This window comes from Ipomoea triloba, chromosome 2 (assembly GCF_003576645.1).
Source record: "Ipomoea triloba cultivar NCNSP0323 chromosome 2, ASM357664v1".
In the NCBI taxonomy this organism is placed as follows: Eukaryota; Viridiplantae; Streptophyta; class Magnoliopsida; order Solanales; family Convolvulaceae; genus Ipomoea; species Ipomoea triloba.
In genome coordinates, this window is record NC_044917.1 from 4,592,923 (window position 1) to 4,612,761 (window position 19,839).

At 33.8% G+C, this 19,839-nt stretch overlaps 2 protein-coding genes and 2 non-coding genes across 5 annotated transcripts; 2 read left to right on the top strand and 2 right to left on the bottom strand.

Moving 5' to 3' along the window:
* Positions 1-4,894: 4,894 nt before the first annotated feature.
* On the top strand, positions 4,895-9,402 carry LOC116010640 (protein LAZ1-like). Of its 2 annotated transcripts, none has more exons than XM_031250124.1 (8): positions 4,895-5,179; positions 5,295-5,351; positions 6,202-6,310; positions 6,613-6,797; positions 6,894-6,982; positions 7,313-7,574; positions 8,202-8,453; positions 8,740-9,402. In XM_031250124.1, exons 1-8 carry the CDS (start codon positions 4,997-4,999, stop codon positions 9,088-9,090), a joined length of 1,488 nt encoding a protein of 495 aa, XP_031105984.1. In that variant the 5' UTR covers positions 4,895-4,996; the 3' UTR covers positions 9,091-9,402. The 2 variants fall into 2 exon arrangements, with proteins under 2 accessions (XP_031105984.1, XP_031105985.1); XM_031250125.1 differs by lacking the exon at positions 4,895-5,179 and adding an exon at positions 6,060-6,114.
* Positions 9,403-12,129: 2,727 nt separating this feature from the next.
* On the top strand, positions 12,130-15,206 carry LOC116009835 (QWRF motif-containing protein 3). Its single transcript, XM_031248981.1, has 7 exons — positions 12,130-12,545; positions 12,664-13,933; positions 14,092-14,211; positions 14,306-14,422; positions 14,535-14,624; positions 14,756-14,863; positions 14,949-15,206. The coding sequence occupies exons 2-7, from the start codon at positions 12,698-12,700 to the stop codon at positions 15,078-15,080; spliced, it is 1,803 nt and encodes a 600-aa protein (XP_031104841.1). The 5' UTR covers positions 12,130-12,545; positions 12,664-12,697; the 3' UTR covers positions 15,081-15,206.
* Positions 15,207-16,194: 988 nt separating this feature from the next.
* On the bottom strand, positions 16,195-16,280 carry TRNAY-GUA. Its single transcript is given in 2 exon segments — positions 16,195-16,230; positions 16,244-16,280. It is a non-coding gene; the product is annotated as a tRNA-Tyr (tRNA).
* Positions 16,281-17,674: 1,394 nt separating this feature from the next.
* On the bottom strand, positions 17,675-17,761 carry TRNAY-GUA. Its single transcript is given in 2 exon segments — positions 17,675-17,710; positions 17,725-17,761. It is a non-coding gene; the product is annotated as a tRNA-Tyr (tRNA).
* Between the last annotated feature and the right edge of the window lie 2,078 nt (positions 17,762-19,839).

Genomic DNA, 19,839 nt, shown 5'->3' on the forward strand with positions numbered 1-19,839 from the left:
TAAAAAACAAAATAGAAATGAAATTACCATGTTAACCTTGCTATTAACACCCAACAAACAGAATTCTTAACAGAAGACTAAAGTGAGTAAAACTATTAAAGTCGAGGACTAAAAAGAGTACAACAAGTCACTTAGGACTAAACTGAGTAAAACCACTACAGTCGAGGACTATATTGGGTATTAACTCTATTTAATTTATTACCTCTGGGTGGAAGTGAGGAGCAAGTTGTAGGGTTTCACACTGAGAAAACCACCGCAACATTTTCCTTAGACTGGCAAACCATGGAGCATCATCTTCCTCGTACCGAAACAAGTTAAGAGTGGCCTTGAGAGAAGCCGAGTAATTGAACGTATAAAAAGGCTTAGTTGTACCGTGATATGTAAAATGAAGTAGCTCCGGCGTGTCAATCTTGATAAACCCACCGCTGGTCCAGTCATGAAGCTTCAAGGTCTTTAACCGTTGGTGACAAATCGTCATTCTCTCCCACCCGTTGCAATAGATTTTGAGAAATTCCAGGTTGGGGCAACCTCGCATCAGGTTTTCCAGCCACTGATAAGATATAAAATGGCTCAATCTGAGATTCTTGAGAGAGGAGGTCTGGGCGAGGTGGATGGCACAAATGGGACCACCGGTGTAGGCGAAAGATTCGAGATTTGGTGCCCTAATCGCGAAATCCCGCATGCCACGGCAGTTCTTGAACACCAATGTTTTGAGGTTGTTAGCGTCGTTAACAATTGTTGTTTCCTGGAGAAGACAACTCCTGAGGTTCAATTCTTGGAGTAAAGGGCAGCCACGAAGGAGATCGGGAAGGTGGAGATCTATCCCTCCCAGCTTATACACAATTACTGATCTAGCAGAGTAGTAAAGCATGTTTTGGTGTTTGAAGCTACCGTAGAGAAAATCAAAATCCAGATCGAGTTGTTGAACATTTCTCTCCATGGCACGCTCTATTGCTCGGAAAATCCGAGGATCTAACAGGTCCACCGCCACCGTCAAGCTAACGATGCTGGTGTTTGTTTCGTACAACCTTTGAACTCTCGCATCCACCCACCTCAGAAATTCTTCGTCTTTTATGGGATTATTATAGGAACCCCGCCGATATGATCTGACGTCGTATATATCAAACTCCAGGATGGGGAAGGAAGAAGAAGTAGAGTGCCAGTGTTTGGAAAGAACGCAGGTGCGAACTACTTCTCTTGTGGGGAGGAATGATAGAATGTGATGCAAAATGGGGATCGGCAAGTCGGAGATACGATCTACCATTTCGGCCTCCATTGATGAGCTTGGTTGGTTGCTTTGAACCAGGGCAGCCATGGAAGCGGATCGGAGGAATAGCTAGGGTTTATATAGGAATGGAATTAAAGTTAAGCAAACAATTCAAGATTGTATTGAAATAATGGTTCCGATTTATAGATACAGCTACTCAGCTAGGTACATAAGTATGATGAGGGAGATGAACTTGATTATGATGACTACCATTGTTGGAGTTATTGTGTGAAGCTCCTTCTGTAATCTGTATTCACCTGGCTGTTAAAGTGCTTAGCTTGTTATTTAGTGCAACAACTCAGACTTCAATTATGACTAAGAGTGTGGTCTGGCGTGTGATTACCGAAGATATTCATAATTGTCACTTAAAGGGAATTGTGTTTACTACGTGACATATATATCTATCTTACAAAATATTCTATGGATTTTGGCTCTCTTTTCGTCTTCTTTTTCTTTCTCTCACTGATTTTTTTTTAAATTTATTTTGTGTTTCGTTTTCTTTCCGGAGATATTTTAAACGTGAAGGTCTTGAATTGTTTCATGTCTGCTTTTTATATTATGATGCAATTGTTTCGTGTTTGCTTTTTATATAATGATGATTCTAATAAGCTTATAAAAGGGAGAAAAGACAGGAAAAGAAGATGAATGTGAAGGATTGTAGTTTTTTTTCCCCAATTTTTGGTTAGATTAATATATATTTGAGTTACTTTATGACATCGTTGCTGCTTAAAGTTGGACGATGCATGTTATAAGAAGTCACGTACATTTCATTTGGTGAAGTCGTCATTGGTCAAATATAAAGGACCTTTCCATCTGTATAGTACGTACGTTACGGAATAGTTTATGGACTTTTCCGAATGGAAACCTACTAGATGTTGGTAAGCTAGCTAGCTACTAAGCTGGTCTGATCTTAGTCAGATTAAATAAATGTGATTATGATTATCAATTTGCAGATTTTGAGTTTAGTTAAAATGTTTTGTAAGCTCATAATTCAAGGTATGTAGAGTATATGGGATCATAAACTAGCAACTTTTTTTTTTGTGTGCGCCTAGCAACTTTTCTTTAAGCCCTTTATAAAGCTAAGGTAGATTCATTTTATAAAATCACTTCTCAATTTTGTTTCCATATATATACTGGGATTATAAAGGAAATTTCATAAAGTTAGTTAGTCTATTTAGTGTCATCAAAATTAAAAAAGAGTAAAGATTTTATACCATGCATCTTTTTGTTCCCCCTACCATGCATTAATCTCGTTTTACTTAGTAATGATTGTGGGTACTTTTTAGTTTTTTAAACTCATAATTGATCAAATTATCTAATTCACGTACATATAATTCTAGACAACAATATGGCCAATGTTGTGCCAACCTATATATTACTTTTATTTTGTTTTAAAAATTTATTTTATTATTACTTTTTATTTAAAGTTGTAATCTAATAATGTATTGGTTTAGGCAATACTTAACCCATGTATGCATGTGTAATATATGTACGGGAAGTAAGAGTGCTTGTAATGTGCTATTCTGCTGCATTCTTATATAAAATGTTGTTGTTTTAAGCGAAATAATTATAAATCGTTCAAATCAGTCCAAATTAAAAAAAAAAAATTTAGAAAAAATCTCAAATCGTTCCTTGTCATTTTTTTTTTTTTTTTTCTCTTGGGTGCAGAAAACACAAAATCTCTTGTCAGAAACACTGATGTCACATAAATTGTGACAGAGTTAATCACATGACTTATGATTATCCTCCCTCTCTTGTTTTGCTTTATTTTGCTTTTGCTTTTTCTTTTCAGTAGCGTTTTTGTGCATCTGTTCAAAGTTTTAAATAAATGGTATTATGATGATCAATTTTCGGATTTTGGGTTTAGTTTGTATTTTTTTTTTGAAGTTAAATCACTTAATTAAATGTAAGTTATTTTTAGTGTTATTGACTCTATTACAAGGTATGTAGTATATATTCCATATTTTATCTATCTGTTGCAGTCTAAAGAGTCAATACTTCGGAAAAAACAAGACTAGTATTGAATATAAATTAATTAAAAATTAAACAACATAAAACATAATTTTAACGAAATTAAATTGTACTAAATATTATTATTTACATCACAAATTATATTTTATATTCAACTAATTAAATTCAAACTAATAAATTTTTAAATTTTGAGAAACCAAATTATTTTAGTGTAGAATAACATTTGGTGTAAAAATTTAGTGCAATGGATGGGTTGGGGATGAATAAAATTAATTTGACGTGAAAATACTCATTTTTTGGTGGAAACTTTTTTGGTGTTTTGAGTTGCATATGCGATTAGTTTGCACTGACATTGCACATTGAAATTTCAAGGACATTTTCATAAACTATTTTATTTTATTTTAGTTTTAGCATTTTTCAATTTAATATATTATTGTTGTTGTTGTTTTTTGTATTTGGTCCAGTCCATTTACCTAGACTAAAATAAAAACAATCACACACACACACACAAAAAAAATCACTTTCTTCTAATAATAAAAACTCACCAAAAACCTTGTTCTCCATTTGTTAAAAATCTTCACACTAAATTTTAGAGTGCAAAAATCACATAAAAATTACTATTGTGGATGCAATGGTCTAATAAGGCCACACACCCCATCAATTGTTATTATTATTACATTATACTTGAAATAATTGACAAACAAATTTATGTGTTTTCTATAATTAGTTATTCATTTAATTTTTTTTATTATTTCACTGTTTAATAAATATGACTAACACGTAATTAATTTTCTTATTCAAACATCTTATCTCAACATAAAATTTTCTTTTTTCTCTTGTAAACTATTTTAATTAAATAATGAAATTATATGGTAGTCACATTTATTAACTGATGATGATGGAATAATAAATTTTAAAAAGTAGATTAATTGTGACATACAACTACTGCATTGATGGCATGCGGTTACAGGAGATACTCAAGTTTGTCACGTAAAGTAAATTGTATTTACTACGTGACATATATATCTTACAAAAAAAATATGGATTTTGGCTTTTTTCTTCTTCTTCTTTTTTATTTCTCTCTTTTTTAAAATTTATTTTGTGTTTCGTTTTCTTTCGGGAGCTATTTTAAACGTGAAGGTCTTGACTTGTTTCATGTCTGCTTTTTATATTATGATTCAATTGTTTCGTGTTTGCATTTTATATAATGATTCTAATAAGCTTATGAAAGGGAGAAAAGACAGAAAAAAAGAAGAGAAATATATGGCAGGAATGTAGTATTTTTCATTTTATTTTTTTTTCATTTTTGGTTAGATTAATATATGTTTGAGTTACGTCATGTCATCTTTGTTGTAAAAATTTAGTGTAATAGATATGTTGAAGATGAATAAAATTTAGTGCAATGGATATGTTGAAGATGAATAAAACTAATTTGATGTGAGAATATTCCTTTTTAACATGACATTTAATGAAATTTTACTTTGGTGTCTTGGGTAACAATGCGATTAGTTTTCACTGGCATTGCACATTGAAATTTCAAGGACATTTTCATAATTAATGTTCAATTTATATGACAACTTTATAATAAATTAAATATATATTTTAAATAAATATATGGTATAGTTGAATCATATGGAGATCAACTACATTGTTAAAATGAAAATTGTTAATACATTTTCAAAACGTCTAATTCCTATGATCTCCGATCATCATCCTCGAAGCTCAGATTCCCAAACAAATTAACCCTAATCATAGCTAATGCCGAGAGTAATCTCAACAATATCGTCGTCATTATCCTCCTCCGAGCATTTCACTTTCCTCAGCGGCAGCCATTCTCCGCCTACATGGGCAACTCTGGTTGCAGGGTTCTTCTTACTTGTCGCTCTCACCCTCTCTTCTCTCCTCCTTTTCGATCACCTCTCTACTTACAAAAAGCCAGAGGTTCAGTATTTAATTCAAAATTTTATATTTTTAAGATAGATATATATTTTTAATCTTGTTATGACTTTGTTGTTCTTCTCGTTTATTCTTGGCTGTGTATGGTTTATTCTGCCAGGAGCAGAAGTTTTTGATTGGAGTGGTACTGATGGTTCCGTTCTATGCTGTTGAATCAGTGAGTCTTGTTAACCTCAGTTCTGTGTAAATTTCATATATCGGGCTAGTGACTTGTAGCTTCAGTTTATGAGTTTGCAGTCTAGTTTTTATAATTTTATTGAAAAAAAAAACTGAAATCTTTTTGGCTCAATGTCTTGCTTTAAAATTATTCGACTTGCTTATTCTTGCCAGCATTATATACAATGTGTCCCCTTTTAGGTTTTTGATATGCTTGTAGGTGCATATATTTAAATACATTTATAGTATTTTGCCAATAACAAGTACTCCTGGAGTATGGTGCTGTGTATTTCACAACACAGATATTTACAATTAACATAACAAGTTGCTATAGTTCACAAGTTTACAGATGTTCAATTAATACACTGTATGAATTTGGATATGATACTCAAAAACAGATAGAGAAACAGAAACAACCACCTCATTATTACTCTTGAATGTAATACAGAGTTGATTCTATCTCATCATAGACTTTCTCCCTAAATCCAAACTTTTGTTGTTAAAATTTAGAAAAGAAAATGCATCCTTGCCCATCACAGAAAAACTGTTGCTTCTTTCTCTTCTAATTTTTTTTTTCCTAAATATTTATATTCCTAAAATTCTCTGGGATTGAATGTAGCAGTCTATTCCTTGAACAAATATGCAAAATTATATGACTTGCTACATTTTGTTTTTATTATTATACATTGAGTACTCCTTCTCTACACAGTTGGATTGTTGATTTGTGGTGTCAATCTGGTTGGAGATTCTGCTAGAAGCATCTGGTTTGTCATTTTAGGCTTTAAAACTTACTTTGACAAATTTCTTGAATTTTCATCTCATGAGTATACTTCTGTGGTTTTCTTGTTCAGTTTGTGTCCTTGATGAATCCAGCAATCAGTGTTTACATCGAGATATTACGTGATGGTTATGAGTCCTTTGCTATGTACTGCTTTGGAAGATATCTTATTGCCTGTTTAGGTACATACAATACATTTGGTTCTTAATTCTTAATTTGATTTTACATTTTACCATTCACTCAATTTGAGGTTTAGCAGAGTAGGCTATAGGTAACACATGCATGTTTCAATGTGGACTATTGATGGATGACATGTACATAGTAAAATTTTACAAATGCTCCTACACTTGGAAGTTGGAAACTACACAACAAAAGCTTCCATGGTCTACCAGGCCTCTCTACCTTCCCTGGCTACTTATGTTCACAATTTCCTGAAATAATATCTTTATTAGTTCTTGATACTATATATCTATTTCCTTTGTAGGTGGGGAAGATAGAACTATAATATTCATGCAGAGGGAACGGCGTGAAGGTTCAAAGGCACCCCTACTAGATCATGGCCATGAGAAGGGAATTATAAAGCATCCATTTCCAATGAATTATCTTTTCAAGCCCTGGAAACTGGGTAATTGGGTTTACCGAGTTTTCAAGTTTGGGATTGTCCAATATGTAAGTATGCTAATTGACTGGTATACTGCCACCATAAACTATCAATCATCTCTTACTTTAGTAAATTATGACAATGCACACAAATTTTGGTGGCAGATGATAGTTAAAACGTTTACTGCTATATTAGCAGTAATTCTTGAAGCCTTTGATGCCTATTGTGAAGGAGACTTCAGGTGGAATTGTGGGTAAGAAAAGCTACTTGCTATGTACATATAGTGCTTAAGGTTCCCAAAATTGCAGCCTATAGTTCTATAATAAGGTAGATTTTTTAACGGACTATTCTCTCAGTAGTTTTTATCCCATAAAGTAGCACAATATTTTCTGTTACAAATTTTCTATATCTGAGTTTTTAGGCTTTTCATATCTTCTATAATGTGATATTTCTGTTAACCACCATATTTTTGGAAATATTTTTCAAATTCAAAATCATGTTATTTTTTTAGCTTTTAGCTCATATTTTGCTAGAAGAAAGGCCGAATATAAGCTCTTATTTCACCTGTCTTTTCGCTTTTCAGGTACCCTTATATGGCTGTGGTTATCAATTTTAGCCAATCATGGGCATTGTATTGCTTAGTTCAGTTTTACACTATTACAAAGGAGGAATTATCTCATATCAAGCCACTATACAAGTTCGTGACATTCAAGTCAATTGTATTTTTGACCTGGTGGCAAGGTGTGGCCATTGCACTTATCTACAGCCTTCACTTGTTTAAAGGCCCATTTGCTCAAGCTTTGCAGTTTAAATCAAGTATTCAAGACTTCATTATTTGTATTGAGGTAATTGTTTTTTAGTTGGTTAAATTTTTTGTCATTGCTTTGTACTACTATATCTTGCCATTTTGAAGTTATTGTTTATAAGCTTTCACATACGTAAGAAAATTCCTTTGCATGCCTTAGTTTTCTTGGGTAAATGCTCATTCTTTGAGCACATTTGTTAAATCCCTGATAGAAACAATTTTAGGGCATAGGAGGACCTGCATATCGTCAATGATTACATCTATCTAATGTTTTATGTACAGTTTCTTGGTATGATTGTATCTCTATTCTAATGTACTCTTTCTCTCTGAAAAAGGTTGTATAGTTTCATTTCCCGAAGGTTAACACAATCTTATTTAGACCATTGTTTTAAAACATATTTTTTAAAAAAATTTTGAGTTGTAATTTTTGGAATAGTTGGTACTTAATATTTAGTTTCTTAATACATAAGTTAAACTTAAAAGCATAAAAATTTAAGACAAAATTCAGTCAAATTTACCTCCAAAACAGTATACTTGACAATCAAATTGGTCAGAGGGAGTATTTTTTATTTTTTTTTAAATTTATATATAACCTTTTGGAAGGGCCAAGGCCTGTGATTTTATTTAGTATTTAAGTTTAACATGCCTGTATATTCGTCCAGCGCAGATGGGCATTGCTTCTATGGTTCACCTTTATGTTTTCCCTGCAAAACCCTACAAACTGATTGCTGAGTGCTTTGCTGGAGCTGTTTCAGTTCTTGGAGATTATGTATCTGCTGAATGTCCTATAGATCCTGATGAGGTTAGAGACAGCGAGCGTCCCACTAAATTGCGCCTTCCTCCACCCGATATTGATGATAGGAGTGGAATGAATATCAAAGAGAGTGTCCGGGATGTTGTTATTGGTGGTGGTGAATATGTAAGTGTTTCTTATTCTTTCTAATTCCACAACTCCACATCATAAGGAGTAGGTAATGAACTCTGATAACTTCTTTCACCATTGCTTAAAGTAATACTACGTATCTTTTTTATTAAGCCCTAGTTTTCCGTCAATTGGATACTTATTTATTTATTTATTAAAAAAACTTCTTTTTCAATAAGCTCTAGCGGGACTTAAGAAGCACTTTATAGTTTCTGATAATACTCTTTCTCTGCCCTGTGCATCGAGTATAACTAATATATTAACGCTAGTTCTCTGCATCCAGATAGTGAATGACGTAAAATTCACAGTAACCCATGCAGTGGTGCCTGTAGAGAAGGGAATCACCAAGTTCAATCAGAAATTACATAAGATCTCTCAGAACATTAAGAAGCACAATGAAGACAGGAGAACGAAGGATGATAGTTGTATAGCAGCAGCATCTCCTACGCGGAGAGTCATACGAGGGATAGACGACCCCCTTTTGAATGTAAGTGAGTGCGACACCGGGACTTTCACGAAGAAGAGACAGCAGTGGAAAGCTGGATACACGAGCGAAAGTGGCGGAGAAAACGACAGTGAAAAGAGATTTGGCGGTTTCCTAGTCCGGGGCAATAGGTGGGTGACTAAGGACTGACAAAGCTGACTGGAAAGAGGCGACAGTAGCCGAGGTTTCAGCATCTAGTTGGATCAGATGGCATATGTTCCTCTGATAAGAACCCGTCAGCCTGATGTTGCACTTTCCACTGGCATTACCTCACTTCTGGGACGTACGTTGAAGTTTTTACTCCGAGGCTGTGGCATCTGGGGCGGTATTGCTTAGTATATGACTGACGAAAATACATGGTTCTTCTAGATTGATTATTCGTCTGTTATCTGACCAGTTTTTTTATCCCATCATTCATTGCACTTCATTCTTTTAATAATGCCATATCTCTTCCTTCACCAATTCTGCTTCAAAGTTCTGATTATAGGTGACAAATGTGCAGTTTTGTACAGATGAATTGAAATTTACTGCTTTATTCTGCTGTAACTTCATACTTACTGTTCTTTGACCAATGAAGTGATGATTCAGTTTGGATGATATTTCTGTTGGAGCTGCTAATAATTTTTTCTGGGTCCATAGATAATTTTCTGGGTCAGTGACAGTATCTGATTCTCTTCTGTTTTCTTGATTTTTTTTATTTTTTTTTATTTATTTATTTTTACTGAAGAGTACAGGGGCTGTTCCTGAATAGTGTGAGCCTGTGAGGACAGCTCCTTATATTTTGTTTCGTACATTTTTTTTAAACCTTTTTTTATCCAACATTTTGATAAAACTAATAGACAAAAAGTATGCTACTGTGAAAAAGAATACAAACAAAACAAACAATTCTGTATAACTCATACTTGTACCTTCATCCTACATAGAGTATGGCGTATCAAGTAAATTATCTTCCATATACTATAATACATAACCGTACCGTACTATACCATATCAATATCTAATTAAAATAAGAAAAAAAAAATCATTATAATAAAATAACGATTTTAGACATCCCTCGTTACAGGTTTTTGTACTATTAACTTTTTAGATGTCAATTTATTAAATGTTGCCACCTAACACAAGATTAGCACTGAATTGAGTGTATTAGAAAGTAGGTTTGGAAACCCACAACACACAATGTGTTGCTATCACATATGATAGAACATAGTTTTGGATAAGTCTAAGAATATTGGAATCATAGCTAATGACTTATTATGGAAAGAAAATTTGTTTTAGTACATATGTTTTTGAGTATATCGATTTTAAAATTCAAATTAAATGAAATAACATGGTCATTAATTATTATTATTAGTGTGATTTGTACAGACAAACAAAGTCACATAAATTAATCAAATCATGTCAGTTTAAATAATACAGAAGTAGCATTAATTATAGCGTAACTTTATTGGGGTGTCGTAGGAATAGAAAAATAAATAAAAGGAAAAAAAAAAAGATTAGCAGGGTTAAGGAGTGTTAGACATAGGAACGAGCCAATCTTAGTGAATAAATGTGGGTCCGATGATGTCGTATTGTTGTAAAATTCATCACACTTCTCCTTTATTGGCCATCCATCAGCCATTGATGAGTGATGTGGTAGATAGCTTAGCTCCAAAACTGATAAGGTACAATATATACTTAGAATTAATGAAAGAAACCTCGTATGATTTATACGGTTGTGGTGAGGCCGGTGAGAGGTGAAGTGTACCGACAAATAATTGGGGTGAACGTACAAGCACAAAATTATAAAACCGTGGCGTCCAAAACGGACGATCCGACCGACTGGATTGACATCGTAAGAGTGCACATTCCGGAGTGAATCCAACAGGAACATCCATCGCCATGAGCCACGAGCCGTTTCTTCCTAGGGTCCACGACCACCTAATCATGCTCTTACGCTTGCTTGCCGACTTACCTCGTCGCCCTGCCCTGCTTCCAATGGTTTCTGTCATTCATCGTATCCTCGGATTTGCAGGAAATTTGCTTCTGTAGCAGGGTCAATATTAACAGTTGCGCCTTTAATTTGGCCCGCCCCACAGCGTCACGTATACACGTCCATTTGCATGCGAAACTCATTCGTATACTCGACTCTGCGCACAGACTTTGTCGAACGTTTGTCTGCACTCCACGTATTCGATGATATGCGCCAGAAACCACAATTTCAGACTATATTTTGCCCAATATCTCAATGTTTTCAATTCCCTACTAGTGAAATCGTCTTAAACTCTTAACTGAAAAAAAGATGAGAAGGAGATAAATCAATCTAGGTTACTTTAGTTTACAGACCCAAATCAAAAAAATTAATAAACAATTCCCACATGAGATCTTATACTTATGGAGCTAATTATTCATCCAACTTAGTTGGGTTGTCCGAGCTATTTATATTACCACTTAATATGGAGTTGCATTAAAGATTGAACAAACTAATTATTTGCTAACATGGATAGGTGTTGGTCATTGCTATTAATAGCAATTCAATTACTTTTCAGGTAAAACATATCAAGAAAAATATTGCTCAACTCTAAATATTAATAACACATGAATTTCTTTATATATAAACATACTAAGTAACACAACTAAAAAGTTATACATTACAAAAAATGAACGTACCAAGCAATACCTACAAAATTTACAATAAAAAGAGGCCAAACCCAAAGTGAAGGCTTGGAAAACTCATGTATCCCAATCTCTAATATGGCGTGATCAAACAAAATAAGCTCAAAATTTTAGTTTTCGAAAAAAGAAAAGCAAATTAAACTCAACATTAATTGTTAAATTTAAGATAAAAATAAAATATTAGAAAGAGAGAGAGAGAGAGTTAATTTTATTTTGTAATCCTTCAACTACTGTATTTTTCACTTTCGACCCTATGCTTAAAATAAACCAAAATTTATCCCCAACAAAAAAAAAAAGTATAATTTTTAGTTCTAAAATATGCCAATTTTATCCTTTTAGACCTTCATTAGGAATAAATTGCCAGGCTTTCAACAGTTAAGGAGAAATTGTCCTAAAAATTAGTTTAATTTGATGAATTGTTAAGGAATGTAATTATGATTAAGCTACATATGTAATATGTTGTGGAAGTTTATAAGTAGTGGGAAAGGCAGATGGAGATGAAGAATTCAATTCTTCCACCATCAAAGGACCAAGTGGCACATTTCTACTTAATCCCATTGCCAATTCATGCGTGTTTTGTCGCAGGAAGGCACTGCCGGCTAAGCTAAACAAACAGAAACCCCAAACAACACTCCATTTCATCCCATCCGATCCATTCTTGATTTCTCCGAGTCCTAAGCTAAAATTAAAATCCTCGTCTTTAAGCTTTATTTTTTATTTTTTGTTTTTAGCTTTTTTGCCTCATCGTTAAGTAGATGGCTTCTGTGTCTCAACGTCCGTGTCCTAAACTACTACTCTTCACATCCAAAATCAGTCAAAAAATCCTTAACAACAAACTCTGGTTTCCCCAAATTACCCTCCTCCCCTCCTGCATGGACAAGGTGAATTGGGTTAATTGACTAAATTGACCCCCACACTGCCGGCTTCCCATCTATTCTGCCGCCATTATTCAGGTGTTTGTTTTTCCTCTCCCCCCATCTTTCGCTAACAATAATCCCAACAATTCCGGCTCTCCAAGACCCCATCCCAAATTTCTGATTTTGAATTTCTGGGTTTTTCTTAATTACACAGTGAAGAAGAAGAAGAAGGCGGAGGAGAAGAAAACATGGAGTTTGATCAATCTTTGAAGCCGAGGAAGCCGAAATTCAGGGAAGTTAGTTCGAGATTCCTGTCGCCGACCTCGAACTCGTCGTCGGCTAATCAGATTAATGCAATGTCGTCTCCGAATCACGTCCTGTCGCCGGTGAAACAGAAGCCCCGATCGTCCACTGATTCTCGGAAGCATAAGGGGCTGGAGAAATCGGGTTTCATGGCCAAGCTTTGGCCCTCGTCCGCCCCGTCGAGCTCCAAAGTGGACACTCTGGGCAATCACCTCGGACACGAGAGGCTAAAAGAGCTTGAAGAGGACAAAAATGGAGACAGAGCGGATAATAATCCCATGTTTCTCAACCGCCAAAACAGTTGCTTGGAGTTTAGCAGATTTGAGCGGGAGAAAGATAAAGGAGCTAAGGAAAATCACCGGCCTAGTGGTGGGTCCATGTCCATGCGTTACACCGGAAAATTCATGCTTCCCGGTAGATCTTCCACTTCTTCATCCTCGTCTTCCTCGTCCTCCTCAAAATCCTCGAATTTACTTGAGGATTACTCTGATCGTGACCGCATTCTTCCGGGGAGATTTTCTGTCGATGAAAATACCCTCCAGGGGAAAAAAAGATCAGATTTTTTATCCGATTTACAGGCCTATTCCGAGTCAGAAAGCACTGAATTTTTTTCCAGCAACAATTTCGGCTCCCCTGTGGTCGGGAAAAACAATATTCCATCCTACATGGCGCCCACGCTCAGTTCAAGAAAAGCTGGAATCGAAGTTCCATCAAAGTACATGCAAGATTTGCCGTCGAAATCCCGGAGATGGAGTTCAGATTCCGGCGCCCAGAACGCCGCCGTTTCAGCAGAGTACTCCCCCAAAAAGGCCTCGCTAAAGACTGCCATAAAAAGGACTAATTCACTAGGCACCACGAGTTCTAAATGCTCTGCATCTCCGGGGAGATCAAACTCCCCGCCGGTTTTGGCAGAGAATAAAGGGAAACTCGCCGGAATTTCAACTTCTAAGCCGCCGACCAGCCCTTCCAGAGTGAAAGGAGTCGGGAGTTTTTTGAGTATGGGGCTTGAATTGCTTAAGGTCAAGAAATCTTCATCTTCTTCTTCTGCTTCGTCCCCTTTAGGCCCCGGAACGTCGGAGAGTGTTCATCACATGAGGCTGTTCCATAACAGATTAATGCAGTGGAGATATGCTAATGCAAGATCTGATGTTGTTAATGACAACATTATCAGACAGGCTAAGGTTTGTATTATTCTTAACTTCATGTCTTAATTATGAAGCACTGTAACGGAGTCAGCAATACTCAAAAAAAATTATGTTGTCTAAATCTTTCATTCGGTTCTGTTGCTTCAGAAGATTTTGTTGATAGTTTCTGATGAAAAAAGTTTGGGATTTTGCAGAACAATTCAATATATGCATGGGATGGTCTTGTTAAGCTGCACCATTCTGTTATGCAGAAGAAGCTGCAGTTGCAGAAGGAGAAGATGGAGATGAAACTCACTTATATACTTCATTCTCAAGTCAGTAATTAGCACTACTGTGATAATAATGCATATTATATTGTACTGATCTTTATAAAATTTTCTGAGCCTTTTGTGGTTAATGATTATTCAGATCAAACTTCTTGAAGCTTGGGGTGACATGGACAGGCAGCACTTATCTGCAATCTCCATGACCAAAGATTCCTTAAACTCTGTTGTTTGTAGTGTACCCCTCGTTCAAGGGGCAAAGGTACTTCTGAATGAGACTCAACTGGATTACTCTCGTCTTGATAAAAAGTTTTTTTTTTTTTTTTTTTTTTTAATATTGGCTTTAAGTGATTAATTCGATTAATTCGTTGCAGGTGGAACCACAATCAACCTCCATAGCTCTTCGTCACGCTTCAGAGGTTGCTGCATCCATCAAGTTGATGCTGTCTGCCTTCTCGCCCGGGGTAAACCATATATATACCTCTGCAACTGCATCCATACACTTGTTTTGCAATTGCTTTTGATCTGAAAAAAGCATGTTTTTTTTTTTTTTTTTTTGGTTTNTTTTTTTTTTTTTTTTTTTGGTTTGTCCTAGGCTGAGAAGACATCTGAAGTACTGAAAGAAATAGCAGAGGTTGTAACACAAGAGAAGTTGCTGCTGGAAGAGTGCTTGGAGCTTTTCAAGACCATTTCTGCACTAGAGGTCAGATTTCTGGAACCAAAGATTTGCATCAAAGAATATATGATTGGATTGTGTTCTTATTCTTTCTTGGTTTTATGTTTGACAGATTCAAGAGAGGAGTTTGAAGTGTAACATAGTACAGTTAAGATTGGTAGAAGATGAATACCAATTCCAACACCAGGAACTCAGCTGGAAGACCTATCTGCAGCATAGTAATAATCATTATTATTATTATTAGATGGGAAAAAAAAAAAAAAAAAAAAAAGAATCAGAAGATGCATTTAGGCTTCTCACTTGGTTTTTAGAGAGATAGTTTGCTGACTGAGACTTTTAACAAAAATAAATAAATATAAAAAATTGCTCATATTTGTCTTGTTTACACTTTCCTCCATTGTAAGTCTAATCACCTCCACATAAACATGCTTTGTTTGCTCAATTGTCCAATCTTAAACAAACAAATAGGGAGAGCAATTCTTATATCCAATCAATGGAGTCTTATAATAACACAACTTGCTTTGTCCCAAAATATGGAATTTTACATATAAAAAAAAATTTATAAACCACAACTTTTATTTCTCTATACATATTCGAATTTAACTTGTGTCCATATATGAGTCTCGCCATTGTATAATAACACAATGTATTAAGCTAATTTTGCATCAAATAAATTATATATTTTTTCAAATCGATTTTGAAGTAAATTTGAATCTACAAGATTTTAAATAGTACAATAAATAAGCTTATTTTTTTAATAAGTTTAAAAAGTTGCTTATTATTCATCAGTCCTCACTAAGGGCTCGTTTGGTTCGTAGAAAATATTTTAGGAGAAATGGAATGAAATTGAAATTTCATGGAAAAGTAATTACGGAAGATGAATTTCATTGTTTGGTTGGTGGAAAAAATTATTGGGAATACTGATTCCGTTGCCCAGACAAATTAATAAAAGTAATACGGAGTAATAATTAAGAAAGAACACAAATGGTGAAATAGTCAAATCATACCAATTTTTCTTCCCATCTTCCATTGAAAACAAAATCTCATGTCCAACCGATTTTGTTTTCCTCAAATTTGAGGAATTAATTTTCCAATGAAAAATGAACTCAATGAACTAAACATTAAACAAAAAAAAAACAAAAAAAAACGCACATTTTTTCTCCCCTCTATAGAAAACAATTTTCATGAAAAAATATTTTCATCCAACCAAACATCCCCTAAAAGTGAGTTTATTTGAGTAATACTAATTAAACACTGAAATATATACAAATAAAACGGTAACATTACATGAGTAGAGTTTAAAGGGGGAAAACACAGCCACAGCAAAATAAAACCTAGAATATGATGAAAAGGGAAAATCCGACCTGCCGGATTCGAACCAGCGACCTAAGGATCATCTGCTTTCAACTACAGTCCTCCGCTCTACCAACTGAGCTAAGGTCGGATGCGTAATTGGGTTGCACAAATACTTAATTCTATTAATTCTCATTGAATATTAAACTTTAGAAACATTTTGACATTTTACTAATTTTTATGAGTTAAAATTCAATATATTTTATTATTAGATATGAATAAAAGTTTAGATGATACATTTAGAAATTTTCATTTTTGGAGAAATAATTAATTATTGAGATTTTAAAAAATAAAAAAAATTAAAAAGAGCTCATATTGCCCTTATTTACACTTTGATTGTAAGTTTCTTAGGGGTTTAAGTAACTATAATTTAAATATACCCACGTAAACATGCTATTTTACCTATCTTCCAATGCTATATAAAGATTTTGGGTGCTTAACTCTTTCTTCTTCTTTTTCTCTCCTTTTTTTTTTTATAAGAAAATTATGCAAAAATGACCGGAGAGCGTATCTAATGTGACAAACTCAACTAAGAAGGCGTTAGCAAGAGTCAAACATGTAACATTTAGGTATGAGAATTATGCACTACCCATGACCTAGAACTACACAAATTATGCTAGTTCCACGCATTCAAGCACCCTTCCGAGGTGAGTGCCTAACTCTTATCTCCTATCAATGGTGTCTTATAGCAACATAAAAGTATTTTGTTCTAAACTGGTAGAGTTTTACATAAAAAAAAAATTGAGAATTATAATTGATGGGTTGGATACAGGCGGTCTGGTATTTGCACTCAATTAGGACAATCAAACTCAGGCTAAATGGTGGACTGGTGGGTCCAACCAAACCTAGTATGGTCTAAAACTTGAGATGTATGTTATCTCATTTACCGGAGGTGCATATAGAAGATCCTTGGACTAATTTTAAGAGGTCATTTATTTTAGAGATTGTGTTTTCCTTATGTTTTAGAAGATTAACTTGTAATTAATACCCTTAATTTGAAGGATTTACGTTCCATATTTAATTCAAACCCTTAATTGATAGTTTCAGACTTTCAATTGCCTAGGTTATGATTCATATATGAGTTCAATGTTACATATATACTAAATTGATCATGGATCTAAGGAAGTATATATAGTTTCTTTGATGCTTAACCAATTTCAAATATATCTTTTGTTTTGAATACTTAAAGCAAACTAATAACTAAGCTAATTTTTAAACAAGTTTGATTGATATGCTTGGTATTAATGTATTATTGGTTTACAAGTTCATTTAAATTAAATGAATCAAATTGGAATATCATTTTTTTTTATAAATATTCCCCTAATAATTCATTGTCTCTTGGTGCACTTTTCGACATTTTTTAGTTTGATAAATATTTATTATTTCCAACGAAGAGCAAAACAAATCATATATTATTAGAATGATACAACAGTAAAAGCATGAGCAATGACCAATGACCACAGAATTGTAGAAGTAAAATTATAATCCGACCTGCCGGATTCGAACCAGCGACCTAAGGATCATCTGCTTTTGAACTACAGTCCTCCGCTCTACCAACTGAGCTAAGGTCGGATCTGTGAAGAAATCCAGTAAAATATTAATTGTCATCATGTATATACACACACAGCTCCTCTATATATATTCGTGTACTGTATATATATGTGTAGACAGTTCGTTTTCCGGTTTGTATTATGAATATTCTTATTGCATATTATAATTTTTTGATATATGTAGGTTTATTAATTTACAAGTAATTTATTAAACTCTCAATTATTTGTTATGGTCTTTTTTTTTAATGTGGGTATATAGCAAAGATATATTAGAGATGTTAAAAAATTAAAATTGAGAAAGTTTTAACGAACCAAATGTGTTAATTAATTTTTCAAGTAATTCAATTGTTATGTTTCAAGGGTCTCCAAACATATTAATTAATTTTCCCAATAAAGTTATTCGCATCAAATATATTCATTGCAAACATTTTCTCAATAATTTAATTGATGAGAAAGTACCAAACGATAATTAATTTTCCCAATAAAGGTTTCAATCTTGACTAAATTAAAAATTAATTGTGGTGCTAATATCTTTAAACAATTAATGGAGTTTTGTTTTTTATTCAAAATTTTACTTCATGATTTAGACAATAATATTTTATGATATGCACAATAATGTTTTTACACAAATAATATTAATTTTTTAAATATATAAAACCAAGTATATGTAATTGGGTGATTTTGTATTTGCGCATGTAAAGAATATGTGTTGATATGTAAAATAATATTATAATGAAAAATTTGTTACAAACTATAATTTCATTACGGCCTAATTCTTTTTTCTTTTTTCTTTTCTTTTTTTTTTCCATAATTTTGATTGGGTTTGAAAGTACAGTAGGGCATGGGTGGCAAGTCGGCATGTTGTTGATGAATCTTTATCCCACGTTTAATGAGGAGCTGCGCTGTCTGGCAATGTTTTGAGAGCACGTTCTTTTGCATGGTCGTAGGGATATCCGTATGGTTGCACTTGCACATCATACTCATGTAGCGTCAAGGTCTAATCATTTTTATTCACTGCCTAATAATATTCATCTCAATTAGTGTGGGACGACTGTGGGTACATAAAGGTTACTTTTTCTAAATAATTAATACAACCTTTTGTACTCCGTACTTTACAATGACTATCACAACTTTATAAAGTAAGTTTCAAAAATGATTCTTTAATTATTAATATATACGTAGTATTTTTTTAATTTTTATCCTCAACTTTTAACTTAATCATAATTGATTTTTAGATTATCGTCTATCAAGTTTGATTTCGTCTTTGTCCTCCGTTAAAATATTCATTAGGGGTCAATTATGAGGATTGTTGGTTTGGATGGGATGACACACCATGAAGTCATGAACCCAACATTTTAAATATGAGTACATTGTCAGAAATAAATGGATACGGGGATTTTTATGTAAAAATCATGTGTCTTTTTTGGTCGGCAATGTCAAGATTCAAAGAAATTTTGTACATATATATTGTGTATATAGAGAGCTCTTGGCATGAACTTTGAATAATTTTATGGAATTTTATGGGAGAGTGTAGAGAAGTTTTGGTAGAACTAAATGATAAATATGAAAATGTAGATGCCCAATTCTCGTCGTTGACCATGACTATTTATGTTGATATGGTAATCATACCGCTTTATGATAATTATTGAACAATAATGGTAGGATTGATGGTAATTTTGGCAAGATGGGATGAGGATTGTTGGTATTCAAAGCTAAGAATAGTAATATACTTGAATTGTTCTCCTCTTCGTCATGTTTCATTTTTCGTATTTATACTAGCTATTTAGTGTTATTACAATGTTCAAGTGGTTACAAACGAAAGTAGTACACGTATCTTCGTCACCCACATCTTGTCTTGATATATTGCCTCAATGCAAAATCTGTTAAGCCATAACTAATTATGATATCAACATGGACTACCATTAGACATTTTGGATAGATTTGTCCAGCCCACAATGAGATAATTGAGAGCTGATTTACCTACTAACTCATTTCTCAACCTAAACCTATTGAACTCCCGTATAAAGGGAAGGCACAAGAATCAGTATTGCATCCACTGAGGCTCAAACCCACCACCTCCCGTATAAAGGGAAGGGTTTG

Excerpts from the sequence above, each read along its gene's own strand:
- LOC116010640 (XM_031250124.1), top strand. The coding sequence starts at position 4,997 with ATGCCGAGAGTAATCTCAACAATATCGTCGTCATTATCCTCCTCCGAG. Across the intron at positions 6,798-6,893 it reads AGTTTGGGATTGTCCAATAT|ATGATAGTTAAAACGTTTAC; the intron begins GTAAGTATGCTA and ends TTTTGGTGGCAG. Across the intron at positions 6,983-7,312 it reads GACTTCAGGTGGAATTGTGG|GTACCCTTATATGGCTGTGG; the intron begins GTAAGAAAAGCT and ends TTCGCTTTTCAG.
- LOC116009835 (XM_031248981.1), top strand. The coding sequence starts at position 12,698 with ATGGAGTTTGATCAATCTTTGAAGCCGAGGAAGCCGAAATTCAGGGAA. Across the intron at positions 14,212-14,305 it reads CTTATATACTTCATTCTCAA|ATCAAACTTCTTGAAGCTTG; the intron begins GTCAGTAATTAG and ends ATGATTATTCAG. Across the intron at positions 14,625-14,755 it reads TGTCTGCCTTCTCGCCCGGG|GCTGAGAAGACATCTGAAGT; the intron begins GTAAACCATATA and ends GGTTTGTCCTAG.